Source organism: Diadema setosum, chromosome 13 (genome assembly GCF_964275005.1).
Source record: "Diadema setosum chromosome 13, eeDiaSeto1, whole genome shotgun sequence".
Taxonomy (NCBI): domain Eukaryota; kingdom Metazoa; phylum Echinodermata; class Echinoidea; order Diadematoida; family Diadematidae; genus Diadema; species Diadema setosum.
In genome coordinates, this window is record NC_092697.1 from 23,787,257 (window position 1) to 23,807,922 (window position 20,666).

Genomic DNA, 20,666 nt, shown 5'->3' on the forward strand with positions numbered 1-20,666 from the left:
AGATGATTCATCATATTTTTAGCTTTGTGCCCCTTTTTTTCGACAAAAGGTTCGTTTGCTTTCTCTACTGAATGCTTTAGCAAACAAAGAGGCAGTTGTTTGCACATCATGTATCTGTTCTTAAAAACGCAGTTATCATGCTGCTCCCAATTTTTGCAATAAATTCAATAAATGTGAAAATTCAGGTAGGATCATTTAACTGTTTGCATCCACTGAGCACTTTGAGCAGTACATCCAAGTATCATTTCCAAAGACAGGGACACATCTTTCTCCAGACCTTTGTGTGTAACTGCCACTAAATGTCTGTTAGGTAACAGCCCCATACGCATAGCGTAATGGGTAGCCGATCTTACAGTCACACAGCACACCATTACACTATGTACTAACTATACACAGCCCAGTTGCTGTACATGGTACGTCGCGACAGGGCTGTACGCGCGCGACCACCAACCACTAGGAGAGCGACGAAATCGTATTACGATAGCTTTGAATTTTGATACTTAACATCATTTTTGTCACCTCAAACTCAACGAGTATACTTTTCAATATTTACTCTACATCTGATGCTATCAGTATTCAAATGTACGCAATGAAACTTACCGAAATTGATCATCATATCCAGCATGTCCACACGGTACACAATCTTTCACGCCAGGCCTAACTATACACAGCCCAGTCGCTGTATGGTACGTCGCGACGTACATTACCATGTACAGCGACTGGGCTGTGTATAGTTAGGCCTGGCGTGAAAGATTGTGTACCGTGTGGACATGCTGGATATGATGATCAATTTCGGTAAGTTTCATTGCGTACATTTGAATACTGATAGCATAAGATGTAGAGTAAATATTGAAAAGTATACTCGTTGAGTTTGAGGTGACAAAAATGATGTTAAGTATCAAAATTCAAAGCTATCGTAATACGATTACGTCGCTGTCCTAGTGGTTGGTGGTCGCGCGCGTACAGCCCTGTCGCGACGTACCATGTACAGCGACTGGGCTGTGTATAGTTAACTATGTACAGGCTTCTACATGCAGTGCACAGCACGGACAGTGCAGGGATCACTGTCATTTTGAAGCGTAGAGAACTCTCATCCCACAGCCACACTTGCCGGAAAAGCTGTCATTTCAACAGAAATGCTAGATTTTACGAATCTGCGCATCTAATGGCATAGAAGTGGCTATACTGTAGAAGTCTAGGACAAACGTTAGATCTGAACTTCTAGATATTAGGTTCTATCTACTCACCGACTAGCAACAAGGAGAAACTTCTGCAGTGCAACGGGCTGCCAGTTTTAAGTCAGGAGCATGGCCCGCCACCGCACCGACCGGTGAAACGGTACACATACATGTCAGCAGCACGTATAAACAACAGAGTATATAATATACACAGAGTATAAAAGATACACCTTTCTGCCTTATCATACTTCGCAACTATAATTCATGATTCATTCGGCAGATGGATGTATCTAAAGATACACCTATCTGCCAAATCTTTGAGCGCTCCCCAGCGTGCACGGTTAGAGGTGTATCTAGAGATACACCCTTTTGCCAAATCATGTAGTTCTCTATCCTGGTACGTCATTGTACGTCAAGGGTGTATGTAAAGATACACCCTTTTGCCTAATCAAAAGCAGGAAAATTGATAAAATAATACAGAGATAGCCCCAAGTATCTCGGAAACAAATGATCGATGACTTACGAAAGTTGGTCACATGAAAATTTCGGCATCGAAAACCCCCCAAATGGTAAAAACCAAAAACATGATATTTTTCAGACATACACCTTTTTGCCAAATCACGACCGTAGAGTATGGTATGTCAAACAATAGTACGATAACATATGAAAGTATTTTCTGTCATTGGGCTGCATGAAACTCATTACATGTCTTTTGTCATGCCAATTCCTTGAAGAATTTTCATTTTTTCATTTTACATCTATTTGGAGAATTGCTTATAACATAAGCGTAAATTCTCAAGTATCCATGCAGAATGATTCTGTTGCACTCTATAGATGTATCTTCAACAGATGCGTCCGCCCTTCGTAAGATCCACAGTAACAATATACAAAGACAGTAATAAAATATTATATATCTTATTATAATCAACCATAGTGACCATGGTATATAAACTTACTCAGATAAATGTATATAGGCACATAGCCTTCATTATATAAAGTCAGAGGTATGTATACTTCAAATGAAACAGCTTCAAAAACCTAGCTATGTATAATTTTTGTTGTTCAACGTTCTTTATTATATCAGTAAATAATGTAACATTGAAAGGCCTAGGTTGTCTCCTAGATAAAACAGGAGGCACAAGTCAACGACAAAGGACAATACAGAAAAACATGTAAATACATCTTACATACACTGTAGTAAGAAACACACTCGACAAGTACAGTTACATAATCACAAACAAATTGACAAAAAAAACAAACATTTATACACAAGCAAATTAAGATACTGAATATTTGATTTCAAAACATACATTTCTATATCATATCTATAGATACTATATAATACAAGAAAAAGAACAGCGATGTCATTCTAAAAAATACTGATATTTATTTTAGACAGGTACCAGATTGAAAAAAAAAATAGATAGAAATAAATAGATAACTGAATACATACAAGGGTGGAACTTATATGCTCTACGGCAGCTCAGTTTGCATGTGTGTGTTGTCAGTGTGAAGATTGTGACTGGGAGTGTTGGGGGGTGGGGCTCATTCCCATTTAATCTGCTACAAACTACAAATATTCAGCCATTTAAAAATCCATCGACATAGAGGTCTATGAGATTTTTATGTTATAGTGACAGGAAGGAGGAGTCAGCGGACATAGCATTCGTTCACTTTAATGCCTTTGATGTCGGTACCAAGCTTTCAACCTTCTGACAGGTCTTTGTCAGGGCTTTGGAAATTCAAATAATGAAAAGCATCCAGTTTGCAACAAAAAGCAAAAATGATTTCTAAAGACAATAAAGCAAAAATAAAGATAGCCAAAACAGCTGCATGGCATAAATTAACCTGCACTCCACCAGAACAGCAATATGACATAGACATGCATGCTGGTGTGTAATGATAGCAGTAAAAGTGCAATTATGGCATAAATTCTTATCAGCAGCGAAATGAGAGCCTATGCGGAGAACCGACGTAGATGAACTGAATATCATCTATGTATCACCACCGTGATTTTTCCAGCATGGGCTTGTTTATTGGTTCAAAGATTTCCTGTTCCTTCTCGGCAATGAACAGATTGGTGTAGGAAGGGACTACTGGAGTACCCATGGCTGTACCTTGGATTTGCAGGTAGTTGGTTCCCTAGAGTTGGAAGTTGTTCAGTGTTAAGACAAGTTCCAGAAAGCGTACCAGTTGGTGTGTTGGTAGTCAAGGGTTCTCTTGATGCGAGTGGGCATTTTGAAGTGTTTCTTAAGCCTTCTGTATGGGGGATATTTGAATACAGGGAAGAAATATCAGCTGTGACTGAGATTGCATGTGGAGAGAATGGGGCAGACTCGGCATTGAGTTCTTCGATATGCTGTAAGAAATGAGTTGTGTCTCAGAGATATCACAGGATTTTATCAATGTATCAGTATGTCTCATTGTCTTTCACTATGTTTCTCTCTTTATATTCTCCCACCCAGCTGGCCAAGCTACTTGGCTACTCCACCCATGCAGAGTACATCCTAGAACTGCGCATGGCGAAGACACCCACGACCGTGTCGAGTTTCCTCAGCGGTCTGGCCGAGAAGCTGCGGGCCTTACAGCAGGATGAGCTACAAGGCTTCTTGAAGTACAAGGAGGAGGATGTGAGTTATCATGACAACCAAACCCCCAAAATGAGACCAAATTCCTGCATCTGAAGATGAGAAGTAATTGGTGTATGTTCCCCTGAGGAAAACTGGTCAATATAATTACAAGAGAAGTCAAAACAAATGCCCCATTTTATATTTTATGAACTACGTATACTTGTCATGTAGACTTCAATTTTTGTGATTGATGAAGACAGCTTATAGGGAGGATGCTTACTCTGAAGTGGAACTAATTCCTCTATGTAGAGTTCAAATGTTTGAGAAGAGAGATGGCGGGGTGTGAGGAAAAACATTTCAGCAAAATACATCTGTGCTTTGTATATTCTGTGAATTGCTGCATCATTACCCTTCATCACTATGAAACTACTGCGGTAGACTTCTTTCTTGCTCTGGCAGAATCTGCAGTGCAGTAGAATGAGTCGTGTAGCTGATATCATGGAATGAATGTCAATGGATGTTTCATTTCGCTTGTGAGCTGTGATCCTTTGAACAATTCTGTAATTGATTGGTATTCATCTCTTTCATGTGGCCCCACACAGTGTAAGAAGTATGGCTATCCTTATGATGGTAAGATCAACCTGTGGGACATGCGCTACTTTATGAACATGGCCGAGGAGAAGCGTTACTCTGTTGACCACAACAAGCTCAAGGAGTACTTCCCACTGGAGAAGGTCATCCAGGGTTCACTGGACATCTATCAGGTCAGTTGGTCAGGTATAGGACATCAAATTAGTTGTGACCATTGACCCCTTTTGGGACATCTGCCAGGTCAGTTGGCCAGGAATAGGATATCAAATTGATAGTGACCATTGACCAGAAAGCCCCATAGCCTTGTGCGCACTGTCCAAATTCCCCAGCACAAAAAAGGTTAACTCTTTATGTGCCACGTTCGCACGCCTGACTCAGTCGATGACGTGCCAACTTCGCATATATCTGCTCAAACACACAAACCTGCCCAAACAGATCGATAAATCGCCAAATGCTACAGTAATGAAAGCGTTTCTCGTGATTCCGTTCCTTTCGCACATAGTTTTGCATTTTATGTGGTGAATGACTAGCAAGCGGTGTTCCCTACTGGATTCTGCGTTTAAATTCTAAGTTTTTGTCACTGTTTTGTGTGCAAAAGTTATGCCTTCACAATAATGTACCCATTAGTCATTTGAAAAGAAAATAATCAGATTTGTCATGCAGTTTACATCAAAGGGAAGCTTGGCATTTTCTCCACAACATTGCTCACTGCATGTCCAGCTTCACAAAAATATGTAAAAGTTACATAGATTTAAAAAACAGAATGTTGATGTTGCTGTCTCAGAATAATGTGGCACACAGAGGGTGTATACCATGGCACATAAAGAACTAAATGGATTAAAGTCGAAGTACTCATGCAAAACATTAATTGTAGTTTATTTTCTGCCATTACTTGATTCTACTCAGTTAAAATCAAAAGAGTGATATCTCAGAGTGATTTTGCTCTTTAGCATACATATATGCAGCTACTTTCTACTTTGTCCAACTTCATGACTTCACAAAAATTGCTTACAGAAGATTATGCCCTGTGTAGAGTGACAAATGACTCTCCAAGGGATTCCTCTTACAGGCCTATTTGTCTTCATATGACTGCTGTCATACTCGGTGACTTTTGATATAATTTTTTTGTTTGAATCTGTCTACATAGATCTGCTTCTGTTTTCACTTGTTGTCTTTCTGAATCCAGAATCTGCTTGGACTGAAGTTTGAAGAGGTTCCAAAGGACCAGGCTCCAGTATGGAATGATGATGTTCAGATGGTAAGTGGAAGGCTTCATTTTTGTCGGAATGCATTGTTATTGTTGTTGTTGTTGGGGTTTTATTCAAAGAAGCTGCAGAGCTGTGTGTATGTATGATGCTACTATGAATGTGCTCATGCTGTTTCATGATGCACAAAATTGTCATCAGCAGGTATTTTATTTACTCATCTAACTACACATTTGTTGCTACCTGAATACATTTTTTTTTTCAGTCAGTATGTGTTTCTGCGGATAAAAACCCCCACAAGATTTTTGTCCTTGTACTCAGAATTGTACAGATGTTGTTGCAGAAGGACTGCAATGTGCACCTTTCTTAGGAAGCACGAACACATTTATCTTACTGTTTACTCATTGCCTTCATTTGTATGATATCTCACTATCTTATCATGCACTTGCAAATTGATCTTCCAGTACCAACTTTCAAACATGTTTTATACCTCACAAATAAAAGCACAGTGCACTACATGTGGTCCTTTCTTTAATGAGTGATTCATATTTCTCTCTTTTTTGGGTTGTAACAGTTCAGTGTGACAGACACAGAGACCAACCAGTTCCTGGGCTTCTTCTACCTGGACCTGTTCCCAAGAGAAGGGAAATTCAGCCATGCTGCCTGCTTTGGGCTCCAGGTATGTCTTCTTAAGTCAACTTTTCAATCTTTAGTCGCTGTTAGCTTTAAATAGAGTGTGAGGAGAAGACATGAACAAAGAGATAATTTAATATGAGAACCATTTAGCTGCAGGCAAGGGTGCTAAGACTTGGATTTGTCCCGTAAGACCACATAAAATCAGAAAAGACTTCACTTGTGAAGGATTTGATGTATTTACTGAGTGACATAATTGTACTGAATTTGGGAATTTGGCGTAGAATCTTTGCACTGTGTTGCTAGATAGTATTGAAATGAAGTACGTGTACATGTACAAGGGAAATGGTTGCTATGCTTTAGTAAATGATTATTTGATGAAGACTGCAATGAATGTTTGAATATACAAAATGTATGTTACAACATCTTGAGAATTTACATTCCAAGAGTAAATACATTATTTCTAAAGTACTGTACACTACATGCTTTTTTAGCTCACCTGAGCCAAAGGCTCAAGTGAGCTATTGCGATCGCCCTTCGTCCGGCGTCCGTCGTGCGTCGTGCGTCGTGCGTCGTCCGTCGTGCGTAAACTTTTTACATTTTCATCTTCTTCTTGAAAACCCCAAGACCGATTTTCATCAAACTTGGCAGGTAGCATCCCTAGGGGGTTAGGAACTCAATTTGTTAAAATGGGCACCATGCCCCACACAGGGGGCCCCCAGGGGGGCCCAAACCCCCCAAAATTAAGGAATCTGTAAAAATCTTCTTCTCTAGAACCAGAAGTGATAGAGCTAAGTTAATACTATGAGTTAGTACATTGATGACTGTAGTTTCAAGTTTGTTCATGGCAGAATCAGGGGTGCCCCCCTTGGGACCCAGGGGAGGGGGGTGGGGAGGGGTCCTAATGGGGCCTAAATTATACATTTTCATCTTCTTCTTGAGAACCCCATGACCAATTTTCACCAAACTTGGCAGGTAGCATCCCTAGGGGGTTAGGATCTCAATTTGTTAAAATGGGCACCATGCCCCACCCAGGGGCCCCGGGGGGGGGGGGGGGGGCCAAACCCCCCAAAATGAAGGAATCTTTAAAAATCTTCTCTAGAATCAGAAGTTATAGAGCTAAGATAATACTATGAGTGAGTACATTAATGACTGTAGTTTCAAGTTTGTTCATAGCAAATCCAGAGGTGCCCCTCTTGGGGGCAGGGGGGGGGGGGGGTTGGGAAGGTCCAAATGGGGGCCTGAATTGTACATTTTCATCTTCTTCCTGAAAACCTCATGATGGATTTTCGTCAAACTTGGCAGGTAGCATCCCTAGGGGGTCAGGATCTCAATTTATCAAAATGGGCACCATGCCCCACCCAGAGGGCCCCAGGGGCCCCCCCATCCCCCCAAATTAAGGAATCTTTAAAAATTTCGGCCCTTATTGTACATTTTCATCTTCTACTTGAGAAGCCTGGTCAAATTTTAGTAGAGCTGTAAATAATTTAGATTAGTGACTGCGTGAAAGGTGAACTTGCGATACTCAGGTGAGCGCTAGACCCGCAGGTCTCTTGTTATGTATATCAACTCCGAAATGCACCAGTTGTTAAGCTGAACATCCGTTGCTCTATGATATAGTGAATATAGTAGATGCATCATGTAACAGATTCTACCGCATTTCTATTGTATTATGTCATATGTCTTGATTGATGTCAAACAGACAAGCCTTTAACAACAGGTAAATGAGCATAAATCTTTTTTCTGAATGGATTGTGCAATTTTGGTTGTTCCCTCCAAAAAGTGTCTTCTTTTACAACTGCATGAAAGAAACCCTCCAAACTATTTGTGGAGAGGCTTCCAAAATCTTTGTCAAGAACTACAATACGAACATTGCTTTGTCTGTCTCACCCAGCCTGGCTGCATTGCCCCTGATGGAACTCGCCAGCCATCCATTGCTGCCATGGTTGCGAACTTCACCAAGCCCACTCCAGAATCTCCGTCCCTCTCTACTCATGACGAGGCAAGATTGTGTCTCCTTTTATACTTCAGTTATCTTCTTGAGTGAATTCTTGTTGAAATTGAATTACCCAATAAAAAAAGGAGGAAGAAAAGGAGAGGAAGAAGGAGAAGGGAGAGGATGATGAGGAAGAGTAAGAGGAGGAGGAGGAGGAGGAAAAAGAGGAGAAGAGAAGGAGGATGTGGAGGGGAAGAGGATGAGGAGGAGGAGGGGAGGAAAAAGGAGGAAGAGGAAAAAAAGGAGGAGGAGGAGGAGAAGTAATCAATTTAACCCTAAAAGGGCCGGGGGGGGGGGAATCCGCCCCCCCCCCCCTCGACGTTTCGCGCTGTAATTCTGTAACGCGAGAAGGCCTCGTTGCGAGGCTTCTTGACTTTCTTCGTTCAAGTCTCGCGCAACTTTTCAGACCAAATTTGCAACGTCCGCGCATACTTTTGTGAAGCCACGCCCATTTTTGTAACAGAATGTCGCCCCAAAATGGGCAAAATTTTGTGATTTTGTGTACATTTCCTATGGAAAACAGTGCTCTGTCATGAAAGTCATAAAAACCTGATTATTTTTACAATTGATCACTTTCATTGATTAATTTTGTGCTAATTATGGTAGAAGAGTGGTCAGTGACAATTTCCAATGAAAAAACAAAGAAAAAACAAAAGTTGGAAAACAACGAAATACATAAGAAATTCTGAAAACAATGAAATACATAAGAATTGAAATGAGTTTTGGAAGTTTTTGTGATGTACAATTGTTGAATATGCTAAAACAGATTTACAGATAAAAAATTAGACTCTCAATGCTTTTAATTAGGCTAAAATATCACCTTGAGCTTAATTTGCATAATTAATTAAATTAGAAATTGATTGTTTCAAAAAATCTTATGACACAATCTTGTAGATTATGACGCGGGTCTCACGCATGCAAAATTTCATCGTGAACGCACCTCCGATGGCCGAGATCTCGGCCATTTCGTTTGTTGTTAAAACTTGTACTCTTTGTTGTTAAAAATTGTACTCTTTGGTTATATACATCCAGAGCTGCCAACGAGTGTATTTTAATTCTTTAAAATGCTTTTTCTATGTCTGGAATAGGAAATATGGTCTCCGAAATGAAAAATGTGTTTATCGTAAATTCGATGTAGCATGCATAATATGATCAATGTCCCAGTTTTGTTACCAAATAATTTTCTGCCTCCAGACTTTTAAAACGTTTTTGCTGTGCATCAGCATGTTTTTAGATCTGAAGTTTGAAACCCTGTTAGAAAGGATGTTGACTTGATTTGCGAGGCAGTATCAGAGAATACTCACCTACTTACAAACTTATAACATTTGCCGAAGTATTGGTGAGTGTATCATTGTGATGGTTCTCATAGCATGTCAGACTATTATTATTGTAGATCATCCAAACAGTGATACAAACTTTGCTGACCCAGTGAAATTAGTTTGATTGTATGATCCCTTGCCCACCTTCCTCTTGTGTTGTAGGTAGAGACCTTCTTCCATGAGTTTGGACACGTCATGCATCAAATCTGTGCACAAGCAGAATTCAGAATGTTCAGGTACTTATGGGGCCACGGCCCAGTCCTGTTTTTAGCCTGCAATTTATAACTGTCTCCCTCCCATCTCTGTTATTGTCGTGTGTGCAGGTCGAAACTTTCTTTCATGAGTTTGGTCACGTGATGCATGACATATTGGGGCAGACTGACTTGTGTTTCTTCAGGTTAGTTCAGGGGTTCTTTCTTTGCCACAGAGGGGACAAAAAGGGAAGATGATTATTTCTTGTTTAATCATTTACTCTTGATACTTCTGTATGTCCCCAAAAAAATTACAATCATTTTTTTTTTTTTTTTTTTTTGCATTGATAACTTCCTTTATGATTAAACTGTGTGAATGCTATTTCAGGGTAAAAAAATATAACATCTTATATTTTCCACAAAACCCCATTCAGTTTGGTGAAGTAGTCCCATTGTAATTTTTGGGGGGCATACAGTACATTGGACTCTCACTGTAAAGAACACTAATGTTACAAAATGTCATAGTGACGAAGTAGTTTTATAATTTGTGTTTTAGATCCAATATAACAAAATTTCAATGAACAAAGTTTTTTTTTTTTGCCAATCCTAAGGAGTCCCCCATGTGGTGCTGGAGAGTGACTTGCAACTGCTTTTTGCTTCATTTGTTTTTCATTAGTTTGACAGCTAGTAGATTTTGGTTTGTTTTGCTGAAATCACTTTAGGTATGATATTGAGAGTTCAATGCAGCAAAAAGCAAGTTCAAAAGTGATTTCTAAAGAACAAGTATAGTGCACAGTTTCATAAAAATTATTTCATTTTATTTCTCTGTGTGTTGGTAATGCCACCTGCTATCGTAAATCTGCAGATGACATTCTGTATACCCCACAGCAGAGTTCATTTTGTCATTTTTTTCTTTACATACAATATCACGTAGAATAATCTGAAGATTTAAATTATCACAAGTTTAGAAATAGTATCAGTAGTATTGTTTGTTCTGTTTGTGGAATTCATTTGATTGTTGCAATTCTTAGAGTTAATAATGTTAAGTCTTACAATTTCCTTTTTTCTTTTATTTGCCATTTTTATGCCTCCGCCACGAAGTGGTGCCGGAGGCATTATGTTTTCGGGTTGTCTGTCCGTCCGTCCGTCCGTCCTTCCGTCCGTCCGTCCGTCCTTCCGTCCGTCCGTCCGTCCGTCTGTCCTTCCGTCCGTCCGTAATGAATTTTGTGGACAAGGTAACTATCGAAACCTGTTGAGGTATCCTAATGAAACTTGGCATGTATGTGTATTAGGGGGTGAAGTTGTGCCTATCAACTTTTGGGTGCACAGGCTCAAGGTCAAAGGTCAAAAGGTCAAGGTCAAATACATAATATTTCACTATTTCCACCATATCTATTGAATGCCAGAAGATATTTTCTTGAAACTTAGTGTATACATATATTACCCAATTAAGATTCTCTGGTGAAAGTTTGGGTCATGAGGTCAAAGGTCAAAAGGTCAGGGTCAAATACATAAAATTTCACTATTTCCACCATATCTATTGAATGCCTGAAGATATTTTCTTGAAACTTAGTGTATACATGTATTATCCAATTAAGATTCTCTGGTGAAAGTTTGGGTCATGAGGTCAAAGGTCAAAGGTCAAAAGGTCAGGGTCAAATACATAAAATTTCACTATTTCCACCATATCTATTGAATGCCTGAAGATATTTTCTTGGAACTTAGTGTATACATGTATTACCCAATTAAGATTCTCTGGTGAAAGTTTGGGTCATGAGGTCAAAGGTCAAAAGGTCAAGTAGAAATATTAAAACTTCTTTTTTTTCTCTGTACCTTGGAAAATTGTTCAAGGTATCTTCATGGAACATAGTATATACATGTACTGACTGGAAGTGATTATCTAGAGAATGTAGGGTTCATGGGGTCAAAGGTCAGGGGTCAAAGGTCAAGTGCAACACTTCAAAATTTTACTATTACCCTCATATTTATGCAATGCCAGCAGGGTTATTTTTTTTACACTTGGTGTATGCATGTGTAACCTAATAGAAATTCTCTGGAAAGTTTTTTTTTCTCTTTTTGCCTCAAAGGTCAAAAGGTCAAAGATCAATTGAAAGTACTGAACTAACTTTTTCCTCCATATCTCGGAAATGGCTCAAGTTACCTTGAAACTTAGTACATATTATGCATGTTCTACCTGAAAGTAATTATCTCATGAATTTTAGGGTCAAGGGCCAGATGAAAATGGTAACAATTTACTATTCAATTCAGAAATTGCACTTTTTCTCCACACCTCTACCTTGAAAATTACTCAATGCCTAAATGTATGAATGGTTCAAAGTCAAGTTAAAGTCCTTAAATCCCTAGATACATGCTCTCTTATTCATCCAATTAAACCTACGTCATGGAAGGTGAACATTCAACACATTTGTGACAAACTTGTCATTCCAGTATTTTGCCAGTTTTGTGAAAATGTAATCACACATTGTCCACATGTACTATCTAGACCTATTGGGAAAATCATGCATTATGGCGGAGGCATACCAGTCGCCAAAGCGACATTTCTAGTTATTCATTTCATGAGTAATGAAGAGTCACTTCAAATGAAATTTTACATCAGTATTTGAATAATTCAACATGTACTGTTGACTCATATTGCCAATCCACAGTGGCACCCGTGTGGAGAGAGACTTTGTGGAGGCTCCCTCTCAGATGCTGGAGAACTGGTGCTGGCATGCCGAGCCGCTTCGCCTGTTGTCAGCCCACTACAAGGATGGCTCACCCCTCCCTGACGACATGGTGGAGAAACTCGTCAAGGCCCGCAACGCTAACGCCGGCGTCTTTAACCTGCGGCAAATTCTACTGGGCAGCTTTGATCAAACCATCCATACCCAGGACAAGGTATGTGTGGTTTTCATCTCCCTACATACAGTCGCACGTGTTGTACACAAGGGAAATAGCAAGATAAAGGCCTGTATGGATAGGAAATTGATATAAACACGTTTGTTGCTACTTTGTTTTTTATCCATGTGCTGGTTATGTACATGTCTGTTGTGCATATATTTGTTTTTCGTCAAATATCTTACCAAGTTGATTATAAATGGACCTATAGATGAATAAATTCATCACCAGCATGGTGGCACTTCCTAGTGCTATTATACATGTACCTTGGGAAGGGAAAGATTAAACAAGTTACTGTATACCCGAGTAATCATTACACTTTTGCCTTATCTGTGAGATAGTTAAATGTAAAACAGTTGTGTGACAGGAAGTGATGAATGCATAGAAGTGTGCATAATGAGACTGAACTTGATATATGCAAGGTTGCATTATTTTGTTGGGAGCCAGATGTCTGGGAATGGATGGTTATATTGGCTGTTATCAGTGATGAGTTAATTGCAATAATAAGCATTTGTAACTTTTTGAAACAGAAAAAATGTTCAGAATTTATACATTGTGAGTGTGAATGGGTCAGAGTTCTATTGGGAAAAAAAAAAAATCTAGAACTAAGTGCTTTTTGCTTCATTATGTACATTATAAATGTGCGCATTCATGGTAGCATTGCCGTAACTCTGGATTTTGATTGTGAATGTATTTAATTTTATAAGCATCTGAAGATGGCTCACTTTCAAAGACATTTCAAGAAAATGCATGGAAGACCATGACTTTTATCAGTTAAACCAGCTGAAAGGATGAGGCTCGCTTTGGCCCAAGATGGTCTCTGATACTGTAGATATGAAATATTTTGCAATTTTCACTTTCCACTAAAATATAGTGCAAAGATAATAACATGTAAGAGTTTTTTTTTTCCCCTTTTTTTTTTAAGGTGAAGGGGGATTATTTTGAAATGTACAAAAAAAAAAAAAAAACAGCTGTCATTTCCAGTAGAAAACAAGTGAAGTTTACTAAAATTAGCCAAGTTATGAAAATTAATCATGAATAATAAGCAGAGGGATGAAGGTTGAGGTGTGTGAATTTTCTTCAATAGATACATTTCTGTTTTTACAGTAAAGTAATTCCATGCTAGGATAACATGTGAACATTTGCCATCTCAATTCTTTCTCAACAGGCTGACACACAAACCATCTATTCCAAACTCTCCAATTCCATCCTTGGTATCCCGGCCTCACCAGGAACCAACATGTGTGCTGCCTTCGCCCATCTGGCTGACGGATACGACGCTCAGTACTATGGATATCTGGTACGGGAAAAGATTCCACTCCCTGGCTCTGTCTCTCTGTAGCCCAACATGTGATGCTTGTAGTAGATTTATAACAATGAATGTCTTCCATTTGCTGACCATATTGATGAAGCTTCTTTATTACACATGTCTAGAATTTGCCTTAATGAAATATATATTTCTTATACATGGAATGGTGCTACTGTATTGTAGCATTTCTTTCAAATGTTAGAATATTTGGAGAAAATATTTCACAAATACATGGAGGATTTCTTACTGATCTTCCATTTGAACACAATATGCAGATGATCGAAAATTCAGAATACAAGGTTGAACAAAGCTTTTTTCTTGAAAAATATGAATTTTTGTTTAGATTAGGTATAGCTGGAAAGTATGTGTATAATATCAAACCTCAAAAACAGACCAGCAAATCTTATGTGGGTTTTCATCATGCAGGAATTATTAACCCATTTAAGACTAGTCTCAAGTATTTTTTGGCTGGGGTAAATGGGAAATGCCTGTTTGAGGAAAATCAGTCCATCTTCAGTGGGTTAAACGGAATATAGAGGTTCATAGAGGTTTAGTAGGCATGTCCCAAAAGGAAATTTTAGTTAAAATGTAAATTCAAACTGATGTGAGTTCAGCATATTACGTGTTCAGTAGAATTTGATGCTGTAATATTACAAAGGTGTCTCTGTGTGTTCCCTCTTTCAGTGGAGTGAAGTGTACAGCATGGACATGTTCTGTTCCCGTTTCAAGAAGGAGGGCATCCTGAGTCAAAAGGTCGGCAAGGAGTACCGCAAGTTCATCTTGGAACCCGGCGGCTCCATCGTAAGTTGGCATTTCTCTTTACAGTCACAGGGGGAAAGTTTGGGTCTGTGAGAACATTCAGTCATCAAAGCATTGTCCACTGCTTTGTTTATATGAATGAGTCTCAGAGTAGGAAATGTATATCCCCAGACCTAGAATCATAAATGACATGGTGAACCAGCCACTAGGAAATGAAACTGCAAATTAAGAGTTGAATTGTATTCAGTGTTAACAAAAGTATTCAAGTCTTGTGTACATTTTGTTGTTTGTTGCTTGTTGTTTTGAATGTAGGAGGCTAGACTGTGTCTGAACTAAATGGGGTGGAGAGTGGCAAAGGGAGGAAATTCATGTGGTTGTGAGGCCATGGAAAACTTCAAATGTCATGTACCGCTACTTTTTGTGATGTTATACATATTATAACAAGAATGCAATGAAACAAATGGAAAGAGGACATTTGCTGTATTTACTTATTTATTATGGTTTTGTTTGTTGGTTTGTTTACTTTTATCCTTGTTTGTATGTGTTTGCACTTTTGAAGTCTGTTATTTTTCAAGAGATATGAAATGAATATAGTTTCCAAGCAATTGATACAAAAGGATTAAAACAAAATTAATTATCTCAGAACAAAGGAGGAAGAAGTAATATCATATACACTGTATGATGTAACATTGTATGCTGTAGAAATGGGATATTGCTTTTATGATAAGCCTTACATGAAATTATAAGTATGTCCTCAAACAGTGAATTCTCTCTAATTACACCATAGATCATTAAATGAATATGGAGTAAATTGCATTCAAACATATTTTGTCTCCATATAATTTGATATACACCAGGATGCCATGGATATGCTGAGGAACTTTTTGGGTCGTGAACCGAGCCAGGAGGCATTCCTTGTCAGCAAGGGACTCAAGTTGTAAAACTGGAAAATGTTGCCATGGTAACTACACAGTGTTCCTGGTCATCTTGAGTGAGTCTGGTGGCCAAACCTAGAAAAGGCAATCAAAATGAAATCCATAGAAGTGTCTTTTGTATTTGAGTGGAAAAGTTTGTTATCTGTCAGAGTGAATTCTATTTTCTTCTTCTGTTCATACTGTTCTGAAATCATTGGTTCACATTGAGCAGCCTCTAAGGTGTGGCACTACAAACATTACAGTATTTGAACCCTATATCATTTACCCTGGTCATTGTATCATGCCTAGGTGCTGACTGCCATGCTGTGATTCGTACTTAATAACTGTGCTGAAACCTTTGATGTGACCAATTATTTCCCACTTTGTGCCTATCACTTTGCAAGTCTAGTTTCTGTTCCTGTATTTATTTTCAGTCAACTGCCTGAAAAGTGACTACCTTCACTTACCTACAGAACTTTCTGTACTTTGGAATTGACGTGTAGATTATCTAGTATGCAAAAGAAGAGATTACTGTTATGCACTTGTTCCAGACTATATCAAGCCAGGACAGTGCAATTGTATGCACAAGAGAAAATCAGTGAGTGGTATTGCGTCTGTGAAGTGGTTGATTTATGATGAATGTAGTCTAGTCATTTGCAAGGTTAATGCTCAGAAAGATGCTGTATTGATAGATAGAAGTTTGTTTTAGAACTGGAAAAGCCAATGTCACGGCATGATGATTAAAACTTTAAACATTCAAACGGGTATTGACAGAGAAGTCACTTGCAAATATTAACACGTCCAATGTCTTTCATTTATTTCCATGTAATGAATTGCTGTGTAATGATGAAAAGTTTGTCGGACAATAAAGTATATTTGTCCGACAGCTATAGATGTGAAACAAACTTTATTGTATGTCCTTGTTCAGCTACAGTAATATTTAGCATTTTTCACCTTTCTGTTTGTTTTCATTTTTCTCTGTAGTATGTTGATATTGACTTGATAGTGACAAATTTTGTCTTCAATGCATTACTAATAATGATCTCCACTGCCAAATTGATGAAGACCTTGATGCTAATGTCTATTGAGTGCTGTACACTAAGATCCATTAGATCAAGCCTTCATTGGTCTCTCTTTTCATGTGAGTTTAAAATATATTCTAAGATGTTCACAGAATTGGTTTTGAGTAGGTACATTTACATGTGTATGTGACTTTCCCAATTCAACGTAATTCAATATTATGATGTTAAGTCATATGGGGATGTATCTTCCTTGTTTGAAACATCACAGAGCTTGCTTGGAATATAAACTCTGGATGCACATATCACTTGCAGAGACGTAGTGATATGAATCAAAACACATTCCATGAAGAGTGCTAGTAGATCCATAATTTATTGGTGGAAAAATGAGCACAGAAAATAGGATTCCATTGGGATCCATAAATTGTCTGAAATGTGCACACTGATCTAACAGTACACCATTCATAAGTTACATTGAAAGGGCTCAGATAGCCCCCTCATAGCAAAGAAAAGTTGAATCATCAGTGCTCAGCTCTCTCTATATTTAATCTATTGCCACCAAGATCCTGCAATTCTCATGTGGTCATTAACTGTATGGGTGCTATGGTGTAAACACCCTGGGTGCCACATGATTCTGAGACTGCAATGCACAATTGCTGTTGAAAAACATTCTGTTTTCCAAAGCCATGTAGCTTTTCATATTAACTTTATGCTAGATATGCAATGAGCAGAGCTGGAGAGAAAATTTTCGAGCTTTGCTGTGATGTATTGTATCTTTGATAGTAAATGTCAAACTTTATGACAAAGCTACATGTATGATTATACATGTATTTTGTGCAAATGGCTAGTAGCTACATTATTGTCCCGGTCTGGGAGGCATGACTTTTGCAGACAGCACAACCGCAATAGAGAATTAGAATTTACTCGAAAAACTTCTGTGGAATACCACTGTTCAATCACAAGACAATGCAAGCTATATGTATGAGGAATGGAATCATGAGTGAAGCTTCCATTGTACTGCCGCATTTGGTGATTTATACCTATCAGTTTGGGCAAGTTTGTGTGTTTTGGCAAAATATGCAAACTTGGCATGCCGTCGTCTGAGTGCAGATGTGGCACATAAAGAGTTTAGTTGATGAGGTTCTAGCAAGCAGAGGGTTAGGTGATGTAGTCTGGTGTCTGAGCCCTCCCTCAATCTCTTCAGCAGCATGCTGTCAGCAGCTGTACTCTCTACAAATATCTTTGTCAAATGCTGTTAATCGTGACCTGAAGCCTACATTGCATCACTGCAAACTACTTCAACTGCAGTGGCATCCGCTTCAACTCTGTTGATGTTAGCTCTACCTGCAGTGTTGGAGAAACATGGTCTTCAAAACTTTAGCTCGGCAGAAACTCTGTGGTTGAAGTCTATGATGCAGGTGCTGTTTCCATTGCTCAGCTGCAGTAAGCCCACAGTGAGAGGGTCATATATGTACATGTAGAGATATCGGATATTTCGTATGATTATCAGTATGCAAATGACTAGTCAATTAAATTCAGAGGGTATAGCAGTATTTGGAGCAATATCTGCAATACAGCTTTATGTCAGGTTGCCTTTCTTATGGCATTACTTCTCAGCACCAATGTTACCTCAATGCCCTTGTAATGGGATATTTATGACTCAAAGGGAGAGCTGTTTTGAACAAGCAGTTTCCGTTTTAGTTGTTTTATTTCCTGCCATTCTTGTATATACCCTGTTATCGTCATGTGTTCAATTGTCTCACTGTGATGTGATTTAATTTTAGGGGGCCTAAGTAATACAAGCTGTGCTTTGATTTAGGCTCCCCCACTTTGGTTCTTGTGACTTCTACTTATTCACCATTTGTTGCAAATGTATATGTTAGAATGTATGTTTCAATTATTTTTGTACGTCAAAAGAAAGTAGAAAGAATGTTATTATATATCACAATACAATGACATTTTGTCTTCTTTGTAACTCAGTTATTTTTGTTTATTTGTTTTTGTTGAATAGATAAATAAATTCAAATCAAATCATATCAAATTAAAGCAAAAGAAATTAAAGTAAATGTTTAACACTATCTGTTAAGTGGCAGTAAGACTGCTAATTGAGGCATCTGAAGAGATTACCCTATAAGATGTTTTTGTATTATTGTTATTATTATTATTAACATAGTATAGTTTGAAGGATATCTAAAATTCATTTCTCTTCTCAGTCTTATGCAGACTTATTAAGGGAATAATTTTTTATGGAAATTTGAAATTACATCATTCTACCTACAGAAAAGAAACTGTAATTACAGCTGTATGCAAGTACAACACCACCGTCTTGTGACCAAGTCCTGCCTTCTGAAATGCTCATTACAGTGCCACACTGGATCACTGTGATCAGAAACTGATCTTTAGGTGGGCACGTAATATCAATGTATGATATATTTTGCTCAGGGAGTTTCAGAGATCCAAGCTGCTTCTGTGTAGGCAGTGCTTGTGCAGAGTACTAATATCTTTGTGGGGTGTTGACGTGATACAAACTTGATAAAACATTCTCAGCACTAGAGCTGGAGATCCTGGACTCAAGTTATTAGATATACAGTTTCATAGACACTTAGATGCTCCTTGACGAAGGAACTTACTAGGGTACAATACACTGTACGTGTTTGACCGATGGCAAATGTGCCAAACCCTTTGCCGACTTTGGCCCAAATATTTTTAACCGTTGTTTGGTCATCATTACTACTGTATTAATGATGAAAGTATTTACTTGCTTTTTTATTTTGTTTTGTTTTGTTTGGTTTCTTTTTCCAAATTGTAGGAAACTCACACAGAATGGAAAGGTTAACACCATAGACAGTGTTAACAGGTGAACACATCCACTATTGAATCAATAGTCTGGGCTCTTATCAGGGTCCAAATTTATTCACCGTTTCTCATGCATCATGGCTGGAAAATTGAGGAAAACAAGTGTTTAGTGTACCAGTCAATTAGTGTGGGCACAATATTATTCAATGTAGTTTTGTGAGAGGAAATTATTAATGTTACATTGTGTGTTTTTTTCTTTCTGGTATGCAATAAAACATGGCATGTGGTCAGATCAACACTCGTGTGCTCAACTTTCATGCAGTATTATGTTGGATGTTCGTTGATGTGTAAAGGGGGTATCTCACTGAGCGGTGAACGTTTGCGAACGTAGCGAATTTGGGATTTCGCCAGGGTGCGTAAAGGGTTGCAAAAGGTTCGTTAACAGTCGCAAGAAAGTTCGCAAACGTTTTTTATTGTCGCAAACAGTTTTTCTTGTTGCAAAGAAATTTTGAACATGTTCAAAATTTTTATGTGTTGTTTGAAGGTTTGCATGGTGAAGTTAATTAGGAAGAAAGATTTGCGGTGACACCATGTGTATGTAGTCCTTAACCGGATCGTAGTTTGGAAGAAGAGCTTAGAAAGAGGAGAAACGAAGAGGGAAGCGACATATGGGGGTTGTGAGGAGGGCAAAAAGTGAAGAGTGGGAGACAGTAATGGGCTGGAAGTTGAAGTTGCACTAGTGGAGACAGTAGAGAAAGGAACACAGAGAGTGGTAAGGAAGAATAGTGTGAGAATCAGGTAAGATGTTCGGACATCGTTAGAAGGGGAAAGATGAAATAGAAGGGAAGAGGAAGAGGAAGGAGTTGAATGTTGGAGAATCATGGAGATAGGGGAGAGCAGTGAAGATTCATGAAACCAAGAGGAGAACGAAGTCGGCGAACAGTGTGGCTATGGAATGCGAATGAATGGAGAAAGGACGATTAACAGAAATAAGGAGGGGTAAGTAGAGGAGAGGTGAAAATATGCGGAGAGAAGGGAGAGAGAGAGGGGGGGGGGGCAATGAAAAGAAGAAGAAAAGAACAAATTGAAATTCAAGACGTAAATTAGAGGGAGCTAGTGTAGATCCTAGAATTAAATGCTGCTGCGGAAAAGAAAAATAAATGGAGAGGAAATTGATGACAGTTAATCCTGAAAAGGTTCCTGTGGGAGAAATGCAAAAATGAGAAATTAAAATAAGGTTAAAGTGTAGACCTGAGGAGAGAAGACAAGAGAAATAACCTGTAAAGAA

General features: G+C 38.6%; 1 protein-coding gene across 1 annotated transcript in view; it reads left to right on the forward strand.

Annotated features, from left to right (window-relative positions):
• Window positions 1–19,674, forward strand: part of LOC140237219 (thimet oligopeptidase-like) — a 31,031-nt gene extending 11,357 nt beyond the window's left edge. The window contains exons 8-17 of the mRNA XM_072317163.1: window positions 3,644–3,808; window positions 4,351–4,512; window positions 5,526–5,597; window positions 6,119–6,223; window positions 8,072–8,179; window positions 9,655–9,728; window positions 12,350–12,581; window positions 13,750–13,881; window positions 14,575–14,691; window positions 15,507–19,674. Of these exons, the coding sequence (XP_072173264.1) occupies window positions 3,644–3,808; window positions 4,351–4,512; window positions 5,526–5,597; window positions 6,119–6,223; window positions 8,072–8,179; window positions 9,655–9,728; window positions 12,350–12,581; window positions 13,750–13,881; window positions 14,575–14,691; window positions 15,507–15,590 (1,251 nt within the window). The 3' untranslated portion in view covers window positions 15,591–19,674. The remainder of the gene's footprint in view (window positions 1–3,643; window positions 3,809–4,350; window positions 4,513–5,525; window positions 5,598–6,118; window positions 6,224–8,071; window positions 8,180–9,654; window positions 9,729–12,349; window positions 12,582–13,749; window positions 13,882–14,574; window positions 14,692–15,506) is intronic.
• Window positions 19,675–20,666: the final 992 nt, after the last annotated feature.